This window comes from Palaemon carinicauda, chromosome 16 (genome assembly GCF_036898095.1).
Source record: "Palaemon carinicauda isolate YSFRI2023 chromosome 16, ASM3689809v2, whole genome shotgun sequence".
In the NCBI taxonomy this organism is placed as follows: Eukaryota; Metazoa; Arthropoda; class Malacostraca; order Decapoda; family Palaemonidae; genus Palaemon; species Palaemon carinicauda.
Genome location: NC_090740.1, coordinates 17,643,128 through 17,670,726, shown reverse-complemented (window position 1 = coordinate 17,670,726; position 27,599 = coordinate 17,643,128). Strand labels below are relative to the sequence as shown.

The window sequence follows — 27,599 nt, the reverse complement described above, 5'->3', positions numbered from 1 at the left end:
AGCACCCACCCCATAGATAGGAGGCTGATGGCTAACGACAGAACCCAATACTCGGACACGAGTGGGCGCCGACGACGACATAATACTATATTAGTATTTCTATTATCGAAACATCAAGTAACAATACAAAGTATTTTAGTGGGCTGTGTTGGTTGTTATGACTACTACTTACTGAAAATTTAAAAAAAATTTCAAGAGATATAAAGATTTTTATTTCAAAATAAATTACATATAACAACACAACTGTAATGTCTAAAGAAATATGAATATTTGATAATAAGCTGGTTAGAGAGAGATATTGACAGTTCAAATGATAATAATAAGGGTTATAAATGAATTGCTAGAAAACTGTGATATCCTATGACATATTGATGCTGATGTAATACTGTATTCATTATGCAGATATACTGAATCAATAAAAAAATTATATAAACGATACTTCTTGTAATTTGTATACGCACATACTGTATTCTCAATACAGTAGCCGGAGCTTGAATTCAGCTCATCATAACCAAAGTTAAAAAAAATCAGTAATTGTAGATTGTTAATATTGTTCCAAAATTGAAAAAAATCAAAAACGCATTAAAAGAGCACATTTAAACAGTGTCTAAAAAAATATAAATATTTAATAATGAACTAAAAAGAGAATTACTCCTAAAAGCCCATATTTAAGCATAAAGTACTAAAGTATATTCAACCAATCTCTGAAAAAAAAGTTTTGAAAAGCTGATTCCTCAACTCATGAATATCCAGCGAAAAACTACTACTTTTCTGAATATTGATGGATTTTTGTTATTCAAACATCAAACAATAGGGTATTTTACAAGCTAATATCTGTACATTCACTTTTTTGAAAAAAAAAATAAAAACTTCCGTACGAAAAAGCAACCTCTCAAAGTGAGTCCTTTACATTCATAAAACAATACACATAAAATTAAATATAAATGGTTAAAGACCATTCCATGTAAAACTTTTAGCACATTAAATTTTCCTGCATATAGTTATCAAATGAAAAATATCAATCAAGAAACAAAAATGTAGTAAGAGTTGGAAGTGACCCTAAAATAACATTGAAATGTGGTTTAGTTGCTATTGAGAAGGGTTTATGAATCATATACAAGGGGAAAGAGAGGTTGATTAGGCCCTTAAAACTTTTAAGCGGACCAAGGACCAAGCCTGGGAATATTTGGGACATGAATATCCATAGACTACATATGAAAAACATGGGTTTATCTAACAAATTTGTTTTTATTATCCTAGCATAGATTGTTTATTAACCCTTTTACCCCCAGGCTATTTGGAAATTTCCAACCCTTAACCCCCAGGGGTTATTTTTTTCCCCAGCACATTTTGCAGTATATTTTTTTTAAATTGCTCTAACAGCCTTAATTTTTGTCATAGAGAGGTCAGGTTGGTCTCATTCTCTTGGAAAATGCCTGAATTTTTTCAAAAAATTATCAAAAATATGAAAAAAAAAAAATTTTTATAGCATTTTTTTGCAAGGACGTACCGGTACGTCCATGGGGGTAAAGGGATGAGTTTTGTGAAACGTACCAGTACGTCCTTTGGGGGTAAAAGGGATAATTACAGTACATCAATCATACTCTGAAGATGATCATAGTAATGCAACTCAACTGTACCTGATAATCTGGAGACACCTTTTCTGACATGATCAGGTACATCATTTGAGAAAAACCCTCATCTGACCCCGTCAGGAATGCTTCCTGAATACACTGATCCATTTCTTGTTTCAATGTGTTATCAAGCTCTCCAGCTGTAAGCAAAAAAAAATTTAAATGTTTAATTTCACTCCATTCATATTCAATAAAAAGAACTACTGTAATGAGATTCAATATATTCCAAGTTTATTATTCAAAGCTATGCAGCTCTGCATGTGATATTGCATGATTTCTTTCTTTTTTAACTATATACTTTCTTTTTTAAATGAAACTGATATCAGCTTATATATAATGTAAAATACATTGATAGGAGGGAAAAATACTGATTCATGAAAGTTCTAAAGATATTAGCATGAGTAAATTAATTTATTGTATATCTAGCAATATTAACTTTTACTGACTTACATATTACTGGCGGTCTATTTGGGTCTTTTTTTGAGGGGGAGGGGGGCAAGACAGAATTTCAGTATCAAAATTTATTATTTTATACATTTTGATAATAATTTTTTTACTTAAAATCCAAATAACAAAGAACTTCTAGTGCTTCAACTCTTAAGATTAACTGTTAAATGTCTCATTACTTTACTAGAGACATGTGTCAATTGAAAGAAAATAAAATTGATTGTAAATGTTGATAAGCCAAGCTTCTGGTGAATAAATCATATAAACAACAGGTGAGTATAGAAATTAACATTTTACCGAACTGATCTCGATTGATGGAAACAAACTATCTAAATATACAGCTTGAAATATGGAACTCTTAGATATTTATTAGATGAGAAACTATAAATAAATTGTACTCTAAAAAATTAAAATACCACATTACCAGCAGCCACTATAGAATCTAGAGCCCAGCCATCTGATAAGAAAGCAAAGATTTTTTAAGAAATGTTCAACAAAACACCAACATAGTAAGCTTATGAACAACCCCTAAAATTATTTCCCAAGAAGCATTTTTTTTTAAAAATTAAGAGATAAAAGTTTACTCCTAACACACTGAACCTTATTTCATACGATTTGGATTACCCGGTAAATTAATCTTAGTTCCTATCACCAAACTTTTAACTAGAGAGTACAAATTGGAGTTTCAATACCACATATAATATTAGGGAACATTGGCAGCTCATGCATAGGCACTGTGGAACTGCAGCCCCCCTATCATTTTTCCTAATACTTGTACAATATATAATCCTTAAGCTTAATGTCGGTAGCCATCCATCATTTTATAAAAAAAAAAAATATCAAAATCTATGAATGGAATTGTGCATTTTACAGTTCCAGCGGCAGGGTTTCTAGATTTTGTGCGCATATGCAAATTGGAAGCGCTGGTGGATGGTAGAGATTGATTATAGAAAAACTAGAAACTGAACTAAAAGTACTCTACTGTAGGTCTGATATTCATGAATATTGCAGCATAATTGAGCTGCTGAAATGTATCTTGTAAAATAAACAAAATGATAAAAATCCTCTTACAATTCCTATGACTACATCTGTGGCGAAAAGCTGCTTTTCAACAATAAAAGCAAAATCTTTTCTAAGAAGCACTATGAATTCCTAAAGACTAAATGCACTTGCAGTGCTTTCAATAGAGTAAAATCTTCTCAGTTCTCATCCAGAGATCAAGGAGAAAATTATTGATCATATTGCACAAATAAAACAAGAAAAATGTTATTTTCATTAGTAAAATAAATTTTTGAATATACTTACCCGATGATCATGTAGCTGTCAACTCCGTTGCCCGACAGAAATCTACGGTCGGGATACGCCAGCGATCGCTATACAGGTGGGGGTGTACACAACAGCCCCATCTGTGAGTAGGTACTCAAGTACTTCTTGTCAACAAGAACTCAATTTTCTCCTCGGTCCACTGGTTCTCTATGGGGAGGAAGGGCGGGTCCTTAAATTCATGATCATCGGGTAAGTATATTCAAAAATTTATTTTACTAATGAAAATAACATTTTTCAATATTAATCTTACCCGATGATCATGTAGCTGATTCACACCCAGGGTGGTGGGTGGAGACCAGCATACATGTTAACAAAGAAGCTAAGTATCCCGTATCTTATTTTAGCCGTTATTCAAAATAACAAACAAAATAAATAAGTACCTGGTAAGGAAGTCGACTTGAACCATTACTCTGCCTTTTTAAGTACGTCTTCCTTACTGAGCCTAGCGATCCTCTTAGGATGCTGAGCGACTCCTAGGTGCTGAAGTATGAAGGGCTGCAACCCATACTAAAGGACCTCATCACAACCTCTAATCCAGGCGCTTCTCAAGAAAGAATTTGACCACCCGCCAAATCAACCAGGATGCGGAAGGCTTCTTAGCCTTCCGGACAACCCAGAAATATTTCAAGAGAAAGATTAAAAAGGTTCTGGAATTAGGGAATTGTAGTGGTGGAGCCCCCACCACTACTGCACTCGTTGCTACGAATGGTCCCAGAGTGTAGCAGTTCTCGTAAAGAGACTGGACATTCTTAAGATAAAAGACGCGAACACTGATTAGCTTTTCCAAAAGGTTGCGTCGAAAATATTTTGCAGAGATCTATTTTATTAAAAGGTCACGGAAGTTGTGACAGCTCTAACTTCGTGTGTCCTTACCTTCAGCCAAGCTTGGTCTTCCTCATTCAGAAGGGAATGAGCTTCTCGTATTAACAGTCTGAAAATAATAGGATAAAGAATTCTCTGACATAGGCAAAGATGAATTCTTAACTGAACACCATAAAGCTTCAGACGGGCCCCGTAAAGGTTTTTTAAAATAGAACTTAAGAGCTCTTACAGGACATAATACTCTTTCTAGTTCATTTCCAACCATACGATAAGTTTGGAATAACGAACGATATTGCTCAAGGCCGAGAAGGCAGCTCGTGTTTGGCTAGAAAACCAAGATGTAGAACATGTAGCCGTTTCGGATGAGAATCCGATGTTCTTGCTGAAGGCATGAATCTCACTGACTCTTTTAGCTGTGGTAAGCATATCAGGAAAAGAGTCTTAAAGGTGAGATCTTTCAGGGAGGCTGATTGAAGTGGTTCGAACCTGTCTAACATAAGGAATCTTAGAACCACGTCTAAATTCCAACCAGGTGTAACCAAACGACGCTCCTTCGTGGTCTCAAAAGACTTAAGGAGGTCCTGTAGATCTTTATTGTTGGAAAGATCTAAGCCTCTGTGACGGAAGACTGATGCCAACATGCTTCTGTAACCCTTGAAAGTGGGAGCTGAAAGAGATCGCTCTTTCCTCAGATATAAGAGGAAGTCAGCTATATGAGTTACAGAAGTACTGGTCGAGGATACGGATACTGACTTGCACCAGTTTAGGAAGATTTCCCACTTCGATTGGTTGACTCTAAGGGTGGATGTTCTCCTTGCTCTAACAATCGCTCTGGTTGCCTCCTTCGAAAAACCTCTAGTTCTCGAGAGTCTTTCGATACTCTGAAGGCAGTGAGACGAAGAGCGTGGAGGCCTTGGAGTACCTTCTTACGCGTGGCAGACGTAGCAGGTCCACCCTTAGGGGAAGAGTTCTAGGAACGTCTACTAGCCATCGAAGTACCTCGGTAAGTTATTCTCTCGCGGGCCAGAGGGAAGCAACTAGTGTCAACTTTGTCCCATCGTGAGAGGCGAACTTCTGCAGTACCTTGTTGACAATCTAGAACGGAGGGAATGCATATAGATCTAGATGAGACTAATCTAGTAGAAAGGCATCTAAAAGAACCACTGCTGGGTCCGGGATAGGTGAGCAAAGTATTGAGAGCCTCTTGGACATCGAGGTTGCGAAGAGATCTATGGTTGGCTGGCCCCAGGTGACCCAAAGTCTCTTGCATACATCTCTGTGGAGGGTCCAATATGTTGGAATTATTGTCCCTTCCTACTGAGACAAACTGCTAAGACATTCAAGTTGCCTTGGAAGAAATTTGTTACTAGTGAAAAGTCTAGACCTGTTGAACAGGAGAGGAGGTCACTAGCGAACTCGCACCATGTCAGAGAGTAGGTCCCTCCTTGCTAGGAGATGAACATCAAAGCAGGGAGTTGTCCGTGTTGACCTCCATTACTTTGTCTTGAAGGAGAGACCTGAAGCTTTTCCAGGTCAGACGTACTGCCAGAAGCTTCTTGCAGTTAAAATGCATTGTCCTTTGACTCGAGTTCCATAATCCCGAGCATTCCCTACCGCCTAAGGTCGCACCCCAGCCTACGTCCGATGCGTCTGAGAAGAGAATGTGGTTGGGGGTCTGAACAGTCAGGGGAAGACCCTATAAAAGGTTGATAAAGTCCTTTCCTCAGGTTAGACCAGACTTATCTTCCGGAAACCGGGATCGAGACCGCTTCTAGCGTCTCGTCCTTTTCCAGTGAAGAGCTAGATGAAACCGAAGAGGACGGAGGTGAAGTCTTCCAAGTGACACCAATTGAACCACGGATGACAGTGTCCTAACCAGACTCATCCACAGCCTGACAGGGCCGTATTCCTTCTTCAGCATCTTCTGGATGGATAGCAGGGCTGGGGATTGATCTTCTTGTTCAGCCATGTCCTCATCAGAGGGTTCCTCATCCGAAACTGATGAGGAAACGGCAACGGAGTGGGCAACGTCTGACTCGCTGAATCCGGTCGCACTGGTGGATGCGTGACGGAGCCGGACACAAGATCATGGTACTGCTGCACAGTCTGTGAACTGTCAACCATGGGGATGCGAGGAAGTACAGCGACAACCCGAAACTGTCTAGACTGTCTGGGTAGTACAGACAACCCCTTATCGGGTTGCTGAGGTTGCCGCACTGCGTCACAACAAGTCACCTCTGCTGGTTGTTGAACGTCTTCCCAGTGAAACACTGAACGTCCACAACCACCTCCGAGAGTAGCCTAACGTCAACGTGCGACTGGCAACCCACACTGGGTCGCACCGGTGGAGGAACCATCTCAACTGGCGGACGTGAGTAGGATACCTCAGCGTCAACAGGGCGTACAACCAACCGGTAGGAAGGTTGTTGGCTAGAAGGTTCTTCTCCGTAAAAAAAAAACCTCTATCAAGGACTAAGCTTGGACTGCATGTCTTGCAACAAAGCCCAAGGTCTATGGGAGCAGGTGTGGCAACAGACGGGGTTAGCGACTGAAGCGGAACCATTTACCCTCCCTGGAAGCATGTTATGCTTAAATTAAAGTCCATAGGAGGCTAAGCAGCTTAAGGCTCCTCTCCAAATGACAGAGTCCTCAAGGGAATATCAGAAGGAGGGAGAACAGCATTTTCTCATCTACAGGAACCATATCCGAGAAAAGCTAGGTTCTCTCAGTGAGGGTTTCACTGGTGCAAAAGCAGCAGACCAGAAGGCAACGTTATGAAACTGCTTGACAGTCTGTGAACTGTCAAAAACTGAACTGTCAACCACAACAGGAGCGTGAGGACATACAGCACTGGTGTATAAGTAGCAGACCAGAAGGCAACGTCATGTAACTGTTTGACAGTCTGTGAGATGGCAACAACCAAAGTTGTGTGGGGAAGCCTCAACTCCTGACTGACTAGTTTGCTGTGGGCGAGTGGCGGTAACCACAGTGTGTTGCGGAGGCTGACACACCGTGTCAAAACACGGCAGCTTGTGGTAGCTCACGCACGGCAACGGAGTGCTCTGTGTGTGGGAGTCATCATACATCTGGCAGGGTTGACTGTGCATGGGTGGAGGAGCTCTCACAACAAGAGTGTGAGAGCAGGAAGCCATGCCGGGCGCACAACCGTGGGAGGTGTAGGCCCACGGGTGCATCGTCAACCTTCTCCGCAGTCGGAGTGTGGGAGCTGGCAACAACAAAAGCAGAGTGCTGGAGCGTGGGAGGGGCTGCGGTGGGTTGCGGAGCATGCTGTATGGTATGCGGAGCATGCTGTATGGTATGCGGAGCATGCTGCATGGGTTGCGGAGAAAGCCGCATAGAGCTGGAACCCGGCAGCTCTACAGCACCTCCCCACTGCTGATGCGGAAGCTCACGCATGTCAACGGATGGAGCAGCAAGAACGTGCGTCTGGCAGGGTGGACTGCGCATCGGTGGTTGTGGGAGCAGGCAGCCGCAGTATCTGCTGAGCGCACAACCTCGGCGGGTTGTAGGTTAACAGGTGCAGTGTTAACCTTCTCAGCATGATACTCCTGCATGAATGCCGCAAGCTGAGACTGCATAGTCTGCAGCATGGACCACTAGGGTCTATGAAAGACAACAACAAACGGAGCTACTGTCCGTTGTGACTGAGGGTCTAAAACAGCTGGTGCGGCAACAGACGGAGTTACTGCCTGTTGCGGTACCACCTTGCCTCTCTTGGGAGGTGTGCAGTCGTCGGATGACTGGAGCGAGTCCGAACTGACCCAGTGGCTACACCTAGGCCGTTGGACTTGCGCGGAAGGGACCGACTTGCACTTAAAAGCTGCAAGATTTGGTCCATGGTTTCTGCGAGAAACCTCTTCCGCAGACGAGGAATAAATGGGCTCTCTCGTCTTTGTGTGGGTGGGGTGATCACGTCGGCAACGTGTGTAGATACACCCGAAACCACGGAGGGAAACGTCTGTTCGTCGATCAAGACCTGTGGAACCCATAAGTCCTTCGACATTACTTCTCCCCTGGGCTTGGGAGCTTGTAAGAGGTATCGGACAAGGTGAACAACTGGCACGAACAAACGAACCCTCGAACGCAACACTGTAACACTTTGCGCATATCACTTTATCACTTTTGATTTTCTGTTTGCACTTATTTCACTGAACTCGAAACTTTAAGTGATTGTACCTGAAACACGCAATCCTATCCTTCATTAAAAGGTAGTAATAGCGAAAACAGTTTTACAATGTAACAGAAAAACATAATGAAAGATAAAGAATTCAGTGGCTGGAAAAGAGACTAAACACTAGATCAAATAAACTACGTTTAAAATCTCTCACCGCATAAAGCCTGGGAACAAGAATAAAACTCTAGAAACGTTTTACCTTCTTCCCCTATAGCGACTAGGGAGAAGAGTAAAAAACGAGAACAACGTTACCCGCTTGAACGAAACGTTTATCCTCCTCTCTCTCCCTCCGTCTCTATCTCTCTCTCTCTCTCTCTTGACTTAGAACCTGAGAGATGAGCTCAATTATATATCGTTAAAACATATTATTTGTTAAAGGAACAAAACTGAAAGGTTTCCCAAATAAAAAGTTCCTTTATTAGAATTAAAACCATTTAAGCTAAGAAAGAATGAACGAAACGCTAGAATCGGTTTACTCTTACTGCAACGTGAAACCGTGAAATACTCTCTCTCTATCGTAACGATAGAGCGCAAGTTGAACGTTCTGAACGTCAACAACTGCGGAGACTAAACTAAACGTTAGTTCATCTTTGAAAACAGTACGAGACTATCAAAGAAATTCTTTCAAAAACATTAAAATAAAAATAGCATAAATTCTTAACAGGAAATACGATATGACGGGCTCAATGTTAATTAACTTCGGTTCCAAGTAAGGACCGCCTACTATTAGGAAAGGTCGCATATAAACAAACATAAAAATTAATTTTTATAAGTTTATAAATGGAAAGTTAATCGAAGAGGCCTATAAATGGCGGAGAGATATAAAATAAATCTATAACTTTGTTAAGCAAAATTACCAAAAACCTAAACACACTTCAGTCTAAGGGAAGGGTCGGTCATAAAAAGTGAAAGAGAGTCTATACTCTCTTCGACACCAACACTTCCGTCTAAGGGAAGGGTCGGCCATTTAAAAGTGAAAGAGAGTCCATACTCTCTTCGTCACCATAATTAAATCTATCCAAAACGAGTTCAAGTTTTGAAATGAAGATAAAACCCCTGCATAGCGAAAGCTCAAAACTGGAATAGTGTACTTCACCAAAAAGTTGTGAAAACAAATCCAGTTAGGGACGGCGTATTAGTAGGTCTTGCCGGTGGCACGACAGAGGAAAAATTGAGTTCTTGTTGACAAGAAGTACTTGAGTACCTACTCACAGATGGCGCTGTTGTGTACACCCCCACCTGTATAGCGATCGCTGGCGTATCCCGACCGTAGATTTCTGTCGGGCAACAGAGTTGACAGCTACATGATCATCGGGTAAGATTAATATTGAAAAATAGATTTTATTTATTAATTATTAGATCATGTTTGTTTTTGTTCTTATAAGATTCAATCTGGTTTATAAATAAATTTTCTTATACTTGTTTGTTTCCTTTTACACAATATTAAAACAAAGGCTAAAAATTTTCTGGAGCAGCACGCCCACTAATTTTAGCCATGAGACGCCTCCGTTAGTGAGACTACTTGTAATGTTCATATTTTATCCAAAATAAACTGAACGGCTCTTACTGGACAAATAAAACTATTTCTGGTAAAATGTTTACTACCATGACAGACTCTTAGTTTTCAAATACTTTGTTCTATAGGACAGAAAAAGACAAAATCACCTTATGCTCCCAAAGAACACTTTAAAAAATATTAATTGCAGTTTCTTATGAGCTTAGCTGAAGCCAATGCTAATAGAAAACAAATTTAAGCCATGAAATCTGTAAGTGAAATATTTTCAAAACATTCAAAAACTGAACCTTTAAAATACAGTAAAACCACATCCAAATTCTACGAAAAGACCGGATCACTGTAGGTCTTTAAATACTAAAATTCTTAAATATTACTAATTTGGAAATAATTTTTATTTTTCCCAACTATACAAACCTTTAGTTCTTTATGTAGGAGGTAAATTCAGTGGGAGGTGGTGTTCATGCCATGAAAATCTAATGAGCAAACCTCCATGGAGAAGTAGAGGAGAGGGATTAGCGGAAAACACTCCCCTATCACATGTATACTCACTAGCTCAACCACCTTTGATTGTATACAGGACCTACTGGAGAAAGGTGATGGCAGGATAAATATGTGTAAAGAACTACAGGTTTGTAGATAGGAAAAATAGAAATTATTTCCTAATTTGGCAAAGTTTGTTCAACTAGTTGAAAACTTGCCCCAGGATTGCAACACCAGAGCTTAAGGAAACGTAGGATGGGGTTCCTGACACATGATCCTATTAGTTTTATGATACCAAAGCAGTAGTCAGCTTATGCAGTAATGGTCATTGAGTGAGGGACATACTTAGGTTTCTGTATTATCTCAGGTTTCACATTATGCAAACAGACCTAAATTGCACAAATACCTCTCACCGGGAGATTGGGGACATGATGGACGATGTATTAATGCAGGAACCACGAAATATTGTACTGTATTCAGGCAACTTGCAAAGAATGAAGCTTACTTGCAGTTGATAGGAGCCAGCTAGTAAGGCCTTGGATGCTGCTCCCCAAGAGAGGGGAAGATGAGGAAAAGAAAAAGGTCAGTCAATAATTTACTATTTGTCCTGTAAGGAGCTAAGGAAGCTAAATCCCCCCCCCCCCCCCCGAGCAGCCACCACAGACTATGTCTAGGGACCTGTGTGTCACATCTTACAAAAAGTGGGCAGTGAAGGTTGCCTGACACTTCGACACACCTGCTATGAATACCTGAGATAGATAATTTCCTTTCAAATGCCAGGGGCGTGCTTATGCTCCTGACGTCATGAACTCTGGGTCGTTTACTTGCCCGATTCATTATGAAATTGTTTCTTGTAACCTTCCTCTTGACCCTGCCAGAGCTGACAAGCAGCAGATCATTGTGTGGATGAGCTCGTCTTGTACGCTTGAGGTAGCGCCTCGGCACCCTCACAGGTCATGGTAACAGTTGATCTATACGATCGGATACTATACTTCCCGTGCACTCACAAACCAAAGGACCTGAACCTAGGGTCCGCTACAGCCAGATTTTAAATAATAATGATAAAATCAGGGATGAAACCAAGAGTAACCAGCCTCATCCCCTTGAATGGGCAATGTCGTAGGAAAGACTATGTAACTTGATGACCCTCTTTGCAGAGGCTAGGGCAAGAAGGAAGACCGTTTTGAGGGTCAAGAGACGAGAAGGAAGACCGTTTGAGGGTCAAGCAAGACCATTTTGAGGGTAAGAAAGACTGTTTTGAGGGTCAAGCAAGACCATCTTGAGGGTCAAGTCACAGTCTGACACAACTCAACAGTTTGTAGGGAGACTCAACAGTTTGTAGGGAGCTCCTTCCAAGGAACGGAGGACTTACACCATGTTACAAGGAGAGGGTTTCACTTCCAGCTGAGGGCAAGATAACCCAAGCTCTGTATAAGCCCTCATAATTCTGCCAAAAAGGAAATAAGGACTCTTTTCAGTATAAAGATCTGGCATAAGGCTAAGCAATAGCATCTAACCAGTGAGACTTATCAGTTCTTCCTCTTGGAGATATAATAAAAACTCAGCAATAAGGGGTATATGTAGTGGCTCCAAGTGGAGAGACCTTTTATGACACCTAACAAAAAAGATTGCCCACTTCACCTGATAGACTGTAATAGAGGACTTCCTGATATCTAGATAACCTTTTCTCCACTGCTCGTAAAAACCTCTCTGAGTGAGTAGATGCTGGATAACCTCGAGGCGTGAAGTCGTAGAAATGCGAGTACCCTGTGGTATATCTTCTCGTGTAGTTGACATAGAAGGTTGTGTAATACAGGTAATTCACTCAGAACCTCAGTAAGCAGCAGCAGAAGGTCAAGGTACCATTCTGCATGTTGCCATAGCAGAACTATCAACATCATGGATAGGTTAGACGACGGTCTTGCTTTGTGGAGGAGTCTCTGGATTAGACTACTGAGTGACCTGACAAAAGATGTTGGAAGTGATGAAGGGATAGAAAACCTGCCTTCAATTCCAGGAAGTTTATATGGCATTGCTAATCAGGAACGGACCACAGCCCGGATGCCATGCACTGTTGCAGGTGAGCTTCCATCCTTCTTTTGATGCATATGTGAAGAGCATCAAATCTGGGTGAGGAGAAAGATGTACCCCTTGGCAAAGGTGAGAGTCTAGCATCCACAATTCCAAGTCTTTCTTGTGCTCTGACACGAAAAACATAATCCAAAAGCATTTGTTTATGCTTTATTCAATACAAAGCTCATTTCATAGGTGAAAAACATAAGTTGGTTCATCTTGAATTAAATTACTAATAAAAACTGTAATTTTAAAAACAAAATTAGCTACAGTATTTCAATACTCGCCAGATCATATTGCTTTTCTTTCCGGAATCTTAGTTATGTCGACATTATCCATTAAAAATAGAAAAATTACCAGTTTTCTTTCATCTCAACATACTTAAGGCTTTCTAGAAGCTATGGAGACTTATTCTGTCTACTGATAATAGCATGCTGTGCATGTCATATCATCTTTCTCAGTCGTCAAGTCGACTTGGAACCACGACTTATTCTCCAGATTGTCAGGGTTTGAGAGACACACACAGTTGAGTGAAGTCTCACAATGACAAAATTTGTATAAAGAAACTGTACACATGGTAAGGCAGCATTAATGGTCCACCTGGCACGATAGTCTAGTGCATGCTCGGATGAAAATCCTGCGCTATCGTGCGCCTAGTTGTCTTTGGGGAGAAAGTATGTGTGTTTATGGAAAATCTTGAAGGATTAGTATTGAAACAAGAAGCTCACACTTCAAGGGTAGTAACAATGTGAAGGACAGGTATATTATACAGTAATCATGATAGTAGGAAACATTGCAAACTGTTTAAAAGCTTGCATAAAGGCCCTTTTTCTGGCTGCTTTTACCTTTTCACATAAACAAATGGAATAGGGGAATTGCTCACTCTCCTGGCTCTAGTAGTAAATATAGTTCTTCTAAAGGTCAGTGATCCTACAAGGATTACATTTTGTATTTACCTATGAACAGACTTTTCAAGATAATTGAATACCTTCAAACCAATACAGTATGGCAATCTTGGTGGATTTTCTATGGTTTTTGCTCTACAACATATCATTTCTAAAAAGGTTATTTAATTTTGTGTAGATTTCAAAGAACCAATCCCAGTACATAAAGGATTCATAGAATGAGAAAACAAACACATGGGAATATGGAATATGAAAATAATCTTCAACATTCTTTAAGAAAAAAAACAACTAAGCTTACCTGTGAAGTACTTTGAAAGGCTGAAATTTGAAGTTTTTGATAGAGGTGTTGATACAGGTGTTCCAGACGACACACTGTGGAACTGCTGGGACATTTTCTGCGTCCAATCTGCGGCAGTTTTCTGTCCATTTTGACGCTGTTCAAGTTCTTTAAAAGCGCGGGCCATTTCAGCTGTCTGGTAATTGGCGCTATTGAAAACATAGGGTGGCAAAATTAGGACTATTCACCAACATCATGGATACCAAAAATTTATCTATACAGCTATTTCATTACTGAATTTAATAAGGTCATCTTGAAAAGAAAATCTAATGTATGCACAAGTTTTATTACACTTTTGATTACCTTTTTATAGCTATAGTATATTTCTATATGGTACCTGAATTGAGATATTAATTATGCAAGGTCAAAATGCAAGATGAGATTTTCATGTACCATAGTTTTACAGAGCACTGAAATCAAATGTATGACATAAAATTCCCAGAACCTTCAGATTTTTTATTACAAACTGAAATACATTTAAAACCATATGCTCTATAAAGTCTACTTGAGAGGAAATGAAACTTGATAAAATTTCAGATATATATGCTTTCCATCAGATTTCTACTTGACTTGCTAATTACATTTAGCCCTCTACCTCAGCGTGGGTTAGATAACAGAGACGACTGGAAAGACAGCACAATATTGCTGTACTATGGTCAATGCCCTCATACCTCATAACCAATTAACCACTGCCGACGTGTGGTTGACTTACACCCTAAGAATTACACTACAATGTTTTCACACAGTCCACTAACTGCACTGTAGGTTTTATCAAAGTAACTGTATAAAATCCCTAATCATCTATAACACTAATTAAACTAGTTCTAAATATCCTTCTATTCTGTTCACAATCCTATATCCTAAATCTTCAATTTTTCCTTCTATGTTACATTTAATGTTATATCTATTTTTTAAGCATAATTTTTACTTAATATGATTTCCCTCAACCATTTCATAACATTGAATTTTTATCTACCATATTATCTTTTCAATTTATTTTCATTTCTTCCATTGTTTTCATCTGAATATTTCAAGCTTATTACTTCCTTTTAACACAATTTGAATTCTTCCTGTATAATAAACTACAAGCATTAACAGAAGTTCAAAACCTACCTAAAATCAGAAGTAACACAAGTTTCCCTTTGAATGTCATTCAATATTTCTGTACTATATCCTATACACAGCAACAAAACAAGTGCAATATCTTGAACTTTACACACACACAAAAATCCAACCACAAATAATAAAAAATACAATGAAATACTTACTACTTCAGCACGTCTTCCAAAAAATATTCTTTCACAGGATAACAGCGACCTGGAACTGAAATTGACATACATTAACAAGCAAAATAAAGCAAATATTCATAAAATACAAAGCATACAACAGGGTTCATAACTATTACAACTTCACCATTTAGACTTGTTATACATTTCCCACTGCTAAAATCTCTTACTCTGTGTAGATTTTGTAATCAGAGCACCTCTTGTGACACCAACCATTATATTTGGTACCGAGTTTAGTTCACTCTTACATTTTTCCCACAACTACCACATGGTCACTTTCTCAATTGCACTTTTCCCTTTGCATTCTTTATGTCACTATTAGCTTTTTTGGCTTGCATCAATTTACTGCCAATGCTTTACATCTTTCATTCACTCTCTGACGTACATCTGCTTCCACTCCACCATTTGCAGCAACAAACAACCCAAAGTACTCAAACTGATCTACTTCATCAAGTACTTCTCCATTCAAAATGACATTCAACCTAGCAACCCCCTCCCTTCTCGTGCATCTCAATAGCCTTACTCTTACCCACATAAACTCTCAACTTCCTTCTCTCACACACCCTCCCAAACTCTGTCACTAATTAACCCAACTTCTCTTCCGAGTCTGCAATTAATATTGTATCATCCGCAAACAACAACTGATTCACCTCCCACTCATGATCACTCTCATCTATCAATTTCAATCCTCAACCAAGCACTCAAGCATTCACCTCTCTCACAACCCATCAACAAACAAATTGAACAACCATGGCAACATCACACATCCCTGTCTCAGTCCCACTCTTACTGGAAATCACTCACTCACTTCACTTCCTATCCTAACACACGTTTTACTGCCTATGTATAAACTCTTCACACTCTTCACTGCTTGCAAAAACCTTCCACCACTTCCATATAACTTCATCGCATTCCACATCGTTTCCCTATCAACTTACCTTTTGCTAAATATTTCTCACGTATCTATAAGCATACACTTCCTTACCTTTTGCTAAATATGTCTTGCATATCTGCCCAACTTTAATAATCTGATCCATACACTCCCTACCTCTTCTATAAACCCCTTGTACTTCTAAGATTGCATCCTCTGTTTTATCCTTAATCCTATTAACTAACACTCTGACATACACTTTTCCAACCTCACTCAACAAACTAATACCCCTTGAATTACAACACTTATGCAAAGAAGACATACCTTGAATATTAAATAAATAAAATCTAACAGATCTACTGTACACAACCATAAAGAGTTAAAGAAACAAAATGAAAAATCCTGTAATTGACCAAAACCACAAAATGGGATAACAATCCTGTATCTCACATAGCAATTGTGAGGAATTCAAACATGTCGTCCATGGATAGCAGTGCATAATAGCGGTAGTAGTAATCAAAATATAGGAGGGCTAGTCATACAAATCCACTACTTTTCAAGTCTATCAACCACAGCTGTGTTTTCAAAACTCATAGCACGGTAGATGTTATGTAAGACTAACTGAAATAATACACAAAGCCTCAAAGACAAATCTGGACTATCATCTCCCCAGACACTCTGACTAATTATGCTCTAATATCAATAACCCTGCTACTGCTTGAAAGATTGAAAATTATGAAATAAGAGGAATGAAAGGTGTAGTAATGAATACAGAGGTAATATGAGTGTCATGACTGAGATGGTTTGGGCACATGTAGAGGGTGGATGGTGGGGAGGGAGTGAGGAGAGCTTGGGAGGAACCTATCAGGGGGAGAAGATCAAGAGGGAGGCAGAGAATTAAATGTTGAGATAAGGTGAAGGATGATAATGAGAGAAGAGATTTGGTGGAAGAGAATACCTTAGATATAAGGCACTGGAGAGGGCTCATAAGGCAACCATTCCTATTATTGTAGGGATATTGGTGGGAAAGAAGAGAAAAATAACCCACCTCTAATAATGCATCTACTTGAGTTTTCTACTTACCATCAATAACAGGGCAATTGTTGAAATACTTGGCATAAAGATTGACATCCAGTGCTGCAGACATCAAAATCAGTTTCAGGTGACGGAATTTGGGCAGGCAGTCTCGTAAAACAATAAGCAGGAAATCCGTAAACCTGTCTCTCTCATGAACTTCATCAACAAGAACTACATATCAAGAGTAAAAGAAACCATCATTATTGGTAAATTCACCTTACTAGGTAATCTATGGTAGCAGGTGTTCAATACTGTATAAAAAACTAATTCATAGGTTAAGCCAACACCATACAGACCAATATATATTGTAAAGTAAGATTAAATTTGTTTTGTATATATACTTGAATCTTTCAAGATATATTATAATCAATTTGTGATACATGTGTGCACCAGAAAATCAAAAAATTTTGGCCCCTAAATCAATGAAAGCTGTTGAAAAAATAATTCTTATTCAAATTCCTGAAAGTTGTATCCAGTGTAAAAATTCTCAATGAGTTTTAATCATTCATTCAGAGAGATTTTTCTTCTTTTAAGCCTATTTTTTGATAAAACAGAAAAATTGCATTCTTTAAAAGTAATTTTCATATTTCTAGCTATACAAACCAGAATTCTTTAAAATAGGGAATGTCTTCGGTGGAAATGGAACAAAGTTGAAATTGTTAATGAGGTAGTCAATGGTAAGTGGTGTGAGTGAGCTAGTATGCTCCGCTCACCTTCCTGTCAAAAACACTTCACTTTTGACCTTCAGTTCAGGACTGAGCAAGCTGGTTGTGGTTTGTAATGCTAAGAAAAACCACAAGAGTTTGTATGTAATTTGTGATTTTCCTAAACATAGAAAACTTAGTTTTTTAATAAGAGGAGTATGATTTCAGCAAAGCTGTGAACTCGGCTGCTGAAAATTGCCGTATAACGAGGTGCCAGTAACTACTGGCGGGTAGCGGTAGTAAGCCCAGCCCTCATGTCAGCTCACTGAAAAGTCACTTTAACCTTCACCTAAAACTTGCAGGGTAGATGAGACAGAAAGTATAACTTCAATGACTTAGGTTTGTATAATTAGGAAAAATACAAATGACACTTTTTTTAAATTTGTGATTTGTTCCTACTCTGATACAAAACTTTTTCTTTTCATACATGACTTATCCAAAGGAGGGATGAGGTTCCTATAACCCAACTGGCTGGTTTAAACTCCTGAGATGTCTAAGCAATCGGCTCTCATGAGGAGCAAATGTTGATTTCAATTCACTTCTTATCAATAGTTTCAGGAGATATGGTTAGGTTAATGTCAAAGACATGTAAGTGGTTAGAGAAGAATCTACATCCTAATAGGATATGATGTCTATAATATAATGCTCAGTAAAAAGATGTTTTCATATTGATATCCATCATTACCCTCATCAAGGGAATAAACGCTTCCATCTTAGAATCAAAAGAATAGGCTACGCAGTACGGCATCTTAAGGTCACCTGACATCACCAACCTTCCGTCTTCAGAACTTGGCCTACCGACACGTTTTTCCAGAATTCTAACGTCGAACCAACTCCTCTGACTTCGTGAATGGGTGCCTATGCCGATTGTTCTGGATTGCATGTTGTTTGGTTTAGCACGCTGTTTATGGTTTCTCTAAGCTAGAAGTTTTGGAGCTTTTCTTTTTGAGCATGCCTACACTGATAAAAAGATTCCGCAGTCATGGTATGAAAAGCCGAGTCCTTTTGAGGTAGCGATTTAGTGCCCTCACAGGGCATAGAAGCAACTCATAAATCAGTTACTTCCTTAAGGAAAGAAATGAAAAATAATTTGAATCTTGGGTCATTTACAGCAGAGTTTTATGCTTTGGCTATGAATTCAGGAATGAAGGAAAATAATACTTCTCTCCAACCCTCAGAATGGTTGACAACATATGACAGTCCGTGTACCTTGCTTACTCATTTTGCTGAAGACAAAGCAAAAATAAAGATGACTTTGAGGGACAGGTTCCGACCCAAACCTTGTTTGCGTGGTTCGTAAAAGGCCCTTTTTAAAGACCTGAGAACTGTCATTACATTCCAAGAGAGGGACTTTGAGTTCTCTTGGAGAACAAGATTGTTCATAACTCTTCTTTAAAATTGAAACTTCCTTCGATTAGGAAAGGTCAACCACTTACTCCCGGATTTTATCTCATTAGGTAGTGTAGTAGGTTGGCCAGGGCATCAGCCACCGATTAAGATACTACTGCTTGAGAGTTATTGGGTCCTTTGACTGGCCAGATATTACATTGGATCCCCCTGTTAATGGCTCATTTTCTTTTTGCCTACACATACACTGAATAATCTTGGCTATTCTTTACACATTCTCCTCTTTCCTCATAAAAATGACTACACAAGGATGGAAAAAAAACCTTCTTCACTCAAGAGTTTAACTACTGCAGTGTAATTGTTTAGTGGCTACTTTCCACTTTAGCAAGGGTGGAAGTGACTCTATAACTATGGTAAGCAACTCTTCCAGAAGGACACTCCAAAATCAAACTCTTGTTTTCTAGTCTTGGGTAGTGCCATAGTCTCTGTTCCACTGTCTTCCACTGTCTTGGGTAAGAGTTCTCTTGCTATCTCTTTCCTTATTTCCTATCCTCACTCGATCATTTTCCCTGTTGGACCCTTGGGCATATCCTCTTCTGAAACTTATACAGATCCCTATAATAAATTATTCCCTTTGCATGGTTAAGTGTGATGAAAAAAGACCAAAGGATAACAGCTGATGGAAAGGATTTACAATTACTCAATAATGCTGCCTGAATTTCACTACCAGGTTTTGACCAGCAGACTACATCCATAGAATTTCAAATCTCCTTGAGGAATAGCAACAACTTTATTTTCTAGGCATTTATTACTATTGATAATGTTATTACATCTTTCCCTGTATTATACAACATACCAAATTGGCTCAAGTATGATCCTACATACCAAATTAGCTCAAGTATGATCCTACATGCCAAACTGACTCGAGTATGATCGTAAGAGCTATTTCCAAAATTTCTCCATACAAGGCAGTTCACTTAGGTTTACTTTATAATCAAACTCAAAATTGATAACACTTTTAAGGGGGCATTACTCTTGACCTCTGCCTGGGATTTGGGAAATTCAGATTATTGCAATTTCGGCTAAGAGAATGTCTATATTTTCTGTTTCTAATATAATTTTTAGTGAAAATAATTTGATTTATATTTACATATGTGCATACGGTAATTATGTAACCCTTTTCTTATCAGCATATGTGATAAATGAATATTTCTTCAGGAATTTGAGGTGAAGATACTTAATGTACTCTCCCATAACCTTCACCTGAACCATTTTCTTTCATCAAGGCTAATGATAAAGATCGTAGTTTATTTCTTTTGATCGTGTCCTGAAAAAAGTATGTTGCGTTTCTCTAAGTTATATCTATCAAATTTCAGTTTGCTTATATGTTTACAATTTTCATGTTAAAATTATACTGAACGATGAAAAAGTGTCAGAGATGGTAACTAAATATGCTTAAAGCATAAAATTTGCCCAGAAAATAGACATGAATATATTATGATAGTACTGTCTTACTCATGTACAGGCATTTGGTACATATAGCATATATATTTTGATATTTGAGGGAAGGGTCTCACCGCTGCTTAGTAAACAATATGATTTCATAATCCCCAGTGTTGAGGGAAATTATCACTAAAAGCCAATACTTGTGCATAATATACAGTACATTCAGCTGATCACTAAAAATAAAAAAATTAAAAAATGGAAGCCAGTATTTCTTTGTTTGCTTGTTTATATAATTACAATTTTATGTTATATTTATGCTAAAAGCCTCCTGGCTAGTACAGTGGTAACGTGTTTGCCTCGCATTCGCGTGGCAAGAGATCGATCCCCGCCCAGGGCCGTGAGTTTAAGCTGTTTACTGGGGAGGCTACTGCTGTGGTAGGGCACCACAGTGGGGGGTTGGGCTTGCCCGGCTAACGTTCTGGTGAGCATCTATTCTGATGGAACTGGAACTGAAACCAGACACCTTTAACCTTTAAATGATGTATTAGGTATTGAAGATGACAGTTAAGTACGCCTGAAGAATGAAAGTTGCCCAAATAGTTAGCAGACAAGAATATATTATGCTAGGAATGTCATACTCATGTAGGCATTTGATATATGTAGCGTAATGTTTCTGAATTAAAGGGGTGGTGCTCACCACTAAATGATAAATAACCTTGAAATATAGGAATCCTGTCCATGTGATCCCTACTGGTGAAGTTTAACTACCCTTCAAACTCCAAACTGACCCATAATAAGTCAGTCAGACGATTCCTAAAAAAACTTTAAAGGTCGATATCCCAAACCATGAAATTTTCATAAGAAAAACCAAACTACTTTTTTTTATCAATGAATATTTAACATTCAAATACGAAAAGTTGGGAAATTTTATATTCTAAATCTTTAGAGAAGCAATTTGCAAAAGTAATTAAAAACACTATATGAATAATGGCAATATTTAAAAACATTGCCAATATGTTTGAAAAAAATACATGTAAAAAATGAGGACTGATAAAAAAATGATTCTATAAAAATTTAGCAAATGAAATTATCTTTAAAAGGGTTTTTAAATGATGAAAACTGGTTGAAAAACAATAAAGGAGGTATAGTTTGAAATTACCCGAAAACAACATTGTTTTAGTGGGGTAGAGTTGCTTCCCTTAAGATTTCACTTAAAAGGAGAGGTCAGAAACTTTGCCATTTTTTACCCTTGAAAAAGCAATCTTAGCTTTTCAAGAATCAGCATACGTAATATAAGCCTCAAAATCATGCTTGACTTTTGACCTTTTAATTTTATTTTTTCTATTTCTTTAAAAGGTTTCAAAAGATTGAATAAATCTTCATAATGAGCATTATGAGGAATGTCTGTACAAAACTTTAAATTCATATTTGTACAGGCAGGTATTTTATTCCCTTGGCATTGTGGGGAAGGAGGAATAAAAGGTTCCTATAGGTAAACCCTGAAACTATAGGGTATCCTTAGGTTGTCACCACAAAGGGAAAATATGGCCAGAGCATTAGAGTCAGAGACTTTCCTTACCGGTACTAGCAAAGGCCATCAACTGTGAAATGCGGGAGTCAACATATCCAAGGTATGGGGGTTACTACTCAAAAGCTCCATATCAATCTTTGTTTGTTTGTGATGTGTTTGTTTTTTGTTCACTTGTTTATTCATCTTGCATGAGAAATAAGTATTATACATTGGAAAGGAAATTTACATTCTCCACCATCAGTGAAATATGAGTATACTTCTCAGACGGTCCACTTCATACCATACCCAAGGTTTGAAAGGGCGATACTTCATCATACTTGGTCTTTTCCTCTGTGTTTTATTCATCCTCATCTTCCCAATCAAAAGCAAGAACCAAGACATTACTTGGTGGTTTTCCCATTTCTCTATATTTTTGTGCAGGAGCTGCTGCGCATTTGTTTTTCAAGAAACTTGTTTCGTTAGTAGAAGTAGCAGCGGCTACATTTACCTTATTTAAGTAAACCTGTAATGAGCTAACAATCAATTTTATCTAACTTTATCAGAAACATTTGTGCTAAAGGAATCATACAATATGCTACACCATCCACATATAATACAAGTTTACTTTCGAGAGCTTACTTCAATGATTTTAGTGATATTGGAATCTAGGCTATCAACCTTTTCTGCCTCGCAATCTAGTTGTCTAAAATAGTGGCCAGGACTGCAGTAATGCAAGAGTTTCACAGCATAAGGGTCTCCAGTAAATAAAGTTTGAGGCTCTCAATTTTATAACACTATACCATCATAACCCTTACTTGACAAGTCAGCTTAGGGTTAGAAATAGGGAAGGTAAGATCAAAATTACTACCTTTACATGAAGACTCAATGGACTGAGATTTCACAAAAAAAAAGATATAGTAGTTAAGAGTTTTTGAAGCTCATCACTATCAAAACTTGATTGGTCAAGTTCTTTACTTGAGTTTGGTGCTGACATGTCCGTATTTCCCTCTTCCCTGCTATAAACAACTAGTCTGGTCTTCTCTGGATTTCCCCTTGAATGAAAAGCAAGTCTCCTTTTGCACTCGGAACTTTTGATTTAGTTAGCAATTATAGAAACAATTTTTTCATGAGAAGAACAGTGAAGCCTTCGCACTCCTCACGAAGATTATTTAAATCCCTAAATATACTATCCCTGACACAAAACACAAAGTGAATGTGGATCATGAACATCGATAAATAATTCCCTTGACCAATCTACACAGTAGTTGCTAACAAATGTAAAGGAAGATAGCTTTAAACACACTGAAAACCTAACAATCTAGAGTACGGGACTACCAGTCTAATGTGACACAAATTGAAAAAGACAACGGTTCTGGCTGTGCATGTGCCCAGCTTTGCTTCTTGCCATCAACAGCTAGATTGTCTCACCCTTTTACTTGAAGCATAAGTCTATTAAAAGGAAAGAAAATGGAAGATTTTAGTTTCAGGGATAAATGTCAATAAAACCAATCTTTAAGAGAAGAAGCAATATGAACATTAAAGGAGGTTCAGAGAAATAAGAGAACTCAGGCATTTAATTCTTACTTTTCCAGGGAAAATCCAGAGATAATTCATTTATCCCCCCATAAATGAAACCAGGTCACAAAATTATTTTGCAAATCCTTGAAAAATCTAAGTTACAATATTCTAATATATATGCTTATTTGAACATTGATTTATAATACAGCTAAGCATTACAAAAATGTTCTTATTTTGATTGAAAGGAGAATGGCGGTATGGCATGCACATTAAAATTAACTTATTATAAAATGTTCTTATTTTGATTGAAAGGAGAATGGCGGTATGGCATGCACCTTAAAATTAACTTACTATGAGTCACGCTGGCCAACGATGAGTCTCCTCCCATAAGTGTCCTTAACAATACTCCATTTGTGCAGAAAGTTAACAAAGTCTTGGGAGATAATCTGTTAAAAGAAGAGAGAGAATTTAGAATGGTATGTTAAGGAAATATATCATGATTAATATTTCAACAAGAATACTGATTGTAGGCACAAAGGGTTGGTTTTTAATAAATACATTAGTTCTCATTTAATACAATGCAAATCTGTAAAAACTTGACTGGATAATCTCAAAATTCTGACAAAGAAAATTCTTTGGATCTATCATCTGCTACAATCCTAGTTGGAAAAGCAGGATGCTATAAGCCAAAGGGCTCCCACAGGGAAAAAATAGCCAAAGCTCTAACTGGGTAAAAGTGAGGAAAGGAAATGAAACTTTACAAGAAGTAATGAATAGGGAATATAAAATACATACATACATATACCATGGCACTTTCCCCAATTTTGGGGGGTAGCCGACATCAACAAAGAAACAAAAACAAAAAGGGGACCTCTACTCTCTACGTTCCTCCCAGCCTAACAAGGGACTCAACCGAGTTCAGCTGGTACTGCTAGGGTGTCACAGCCCACCCTCCAACATTATCCACCACAGATGAAGCTTCATAATGCTGAATCCCCTACTGCTGCTACCTCCGCGGTCATCTAAGGCATCGGAGGCAGCAGCAGGGCCTACCGGAACTGCGTCACAATCGCTCGCCATTCATTCCTATTTCTAGCACGCTCTCTTGCCTCTCTCACATCTATCCTCCTATCACCCAGAGCTTCCTTCACTCCATCCATCCACCCAAACCTTGGCCTTCCTCTTGTACTTCTCCCATCAACTCTTGCATTCATCACCTTATTTAGCAGACATCCATTTTCCATTCTCTCAACATGGCCAAACCACCTCAACACATTCATATCCACTCTAGCTGCTAACTCATTTCTTACACCCGTTCTCACTCTCACCACTTCGTTCCTAATCCTATCTACTCGAGATACACCAGCCATACTCCTTAGACACTTCATCTCAAACACATTCAATTTCTGTCTCTCCATCAATTTCATTCCCCACAACTCCGATCCATACATCACAGTTGGTACAATCACTTTCTCATATAGAACTCTCTTTACATTCATGCCCAACCCTCTATTTTTTACTACTCCCTTAACTGCCCCCAACACTTTGCAACCTTCATTCACTCTCTGACGTACATCTGCTTCCACTCCACCAATTGCTGCAACAACAGACCCCAAGTACTTAAACTCATCCACCTCCTCAAGTAACTCTCCATTCAACATGACATTCAACCTTGCACCACCTTCCCTTCTCGTACATCTCATAACCTTACTCTTACCCACATTAACTCTCAACTTCCTTCTCTCACACACTCTTCCAAATTCTGTCACTAATCGTCCAAGCTTCTCTTCTGTGTCTGCAACCAGTACAGTATCATCCGCAAACAAAAACTGATTTACCTCGCATTCATGGTCATTCTCGTCTACCAGTTTTAATCCTCGTCCAAGCACTCGAACATTCACCTCTCTCACCACTCCATCAACATACAAGTTAAACAACCACGGCGACATCACACATCCCTGTCTCAGCCCCACTCTCAACGGAAACCAATCACTCACTTCATTTCCTATCCTCACCGGAAACCAATCACTCACTTCATTTCCTATCCTAACACATGCTTTACTACCTTTGTAGAAACTTTTCACTGCTTGCAACAACCTTCCACCAACTCCATATAACCTCATCACATGCCACATTGCTTCCCTATCAACTCTATCATACGCTTTCTCCAGATCCATAAACGCAACATACACCTCCTTACCTTTTGCTAAATATTTCTCGCATATCTGCCTAACTGTAAAAATCTGATTCATACAACCCCTACCTCTTCTAAAACCACCCTGTATTTCTAAGATTGCATTCTCTGTTTTATCCTTGATCCTATTAATCAATACTCTACCATACACTTTTCACACTATGCTTAACAAACTAATACCTCTTGAATTACAACACTCATGCACATCTCCCTTACCCTTATATAGTGGTACAATACATGCACAAACCCAATCTACTGGTACCATTGACAACACAAAACACATATTAAACAATCTCACCAACCATTCAAGTACAGTCACACCCCCTCCTTCAACATCTCAGCTCTCACACCATCCATACCAGATGCTTTTCCTACTCTCGTTTCATCTAGTGCTCTCCTCACTTCCTCTATTGTAATCTCTCTCTCATTCTCATCTCCCATCACTGGCACCTCAACACTTGCAACAGCAATTATATCTGCCTCCCTATTATCCTCAACATTCAGTAAACTTTCAAAATATTCCGCCCATCTTTTCCTTGCCTCCTCTCCTTTTAACAACCTTCCATTTCCATCTTTCACTGTCTCTTCCATTCTTGAGCCAGCCTTCCTTACTCTCTTCACTTCTTTCCAAAATATCTCAAGATATTTATAAGAACAACTAGGATTACAGAAATGCAAGGGTTTAACAGCAGAATGACCCAGAGCAAATAAGGAAATCTAGGTTCTACAAGAGGATCTTGACTCTGTAAGGTAGAGTGAACATTAAGGACTGACAATATGACCACCAGATCCAACTATGGATGTCAGGTTACAGTAAGCAACTGGGGACCTAAACGTGAAGATTCGCTGGCCTTGTAAGATTAACAAAAGGAAGTTCAATAAGCAAAGAGCCTTTGAGGATGGTATGGATGGTAAGCTCTTAGAGGAGAAACATATCATGATAAGAGTTCATCATGCAACTACTAGGGTAGATAACCCCATATTCATGAAGTCACCCAAAACTGAAAGGTAAACCAGTAAAACTTCACAAACTATTGGAGCGATTGCCAAGGAAGGAAGTCAGCAGGCATTGTCTTTGTTGATCTGGAAGGCAGTGTTGTAACAGTTATGTTTACACTGTTACTATGATTGTTTACAAGGAGATCCCATAGCTGTCATGTCAAGTTAAGCCCATATATTGCACCGTCTACCTGGGAGTCCTAAAGAACCTTATTTGGTAAATCTTCAATTCACCGATCTAGACAAAAGGCAGTCTCTTTCAATGCTGAAGTAATTCCCCTGAAAGAGGGTAAAAGGAGGCAACTGCTGAGACCCGTTGGTAAACATGTGCCGATTGAAAGTGGTTAAAATACCAGGATGATCACTTGGTAGAGGTAGCCAGTCTGAAGCAGAGAATTGGTAGCTACTTTCCCCAAAGATGAAACAGAGAAAACCTCCTGTAGGACAGAGAGAATGGATCTAAAAGTATGTGACCTTCAAGTCTACAGGGATACAGTGGTCATCGTTTTTATGACGGACAGTACATAACTAGCTGTGGATGGTCTGAATTCTGTCTAGGGAACCAACCATGAAAACCGGTCTCAAATTCCTCGTAGACTGTAAAAATCTGTCAACCTTGGCAGCTTTTACATCTTTCATTCCTGCTAGTAAGGGGTGAGTTTTGGTAGATCATGAGCAAAATAGGCAAGCAGGTCTGGAATGTTGTGTTTGCTCCCCATACTGACTGGCATGTACTCGCTCATAAAAGCTGCAGGAAGTCATTGAATTCTGTGATCCTTTCTGCTTTTACTCCTGTTGATAAAACAAGGGATATTTGTGAGGGAGAAATGAAAGCCCCAGAATGAATCAGATTCCCATCATGAACATTAAAAGAATTAATCAAGCTATTAAAGTAAGTAGTCTAACCAAAAC

General features: G+C 38.7%; 1 protein-coding gene across 2 annotated transcripts in view; it reads right to left on the bottom strand.

Annotated features, from left to right (window-relative positions):
* LOC137655672 (3'-5' RNA helicase YTHDC2-like) overlaps nucleotides 1-27,599 on the bottom strand; it is a 388,907-nt gene that overhangs the window by 296,067 nt on the left and 65,241 nt on the right. For both annotated transcript variants that reach the window (XM_068389626.1, XM_068389627.1), the window contains exons 7-11: nucleotides 23,846-23,940; nucleotides 16,976-17,140; nucleotides 15,004-15,058; nucleotides 13,697-13,884; nucleotides 1,641-1,774 (exon numbers count right to left, since the gene is read on the bottom strand). In XM_068389626.1, coding sequence (XP_068245727.1) covers nucleotides 1,641-1,774; nucleotides 13,697-13,884; nucleotides 15,004-15,058; nucleotides 16,976-17,140; nucleotides 23,846-23,940 — 637 coding nt within the window. The remainder of the gene's footprint in view (nucleotides 1-1,640; nucleotides 1,775-13,696; nucleotides 13,885-15,003; nucleotides 15,059-16,975; nucleotides 17,141-23,845; nucleotides 23,941-27,599) is intronic.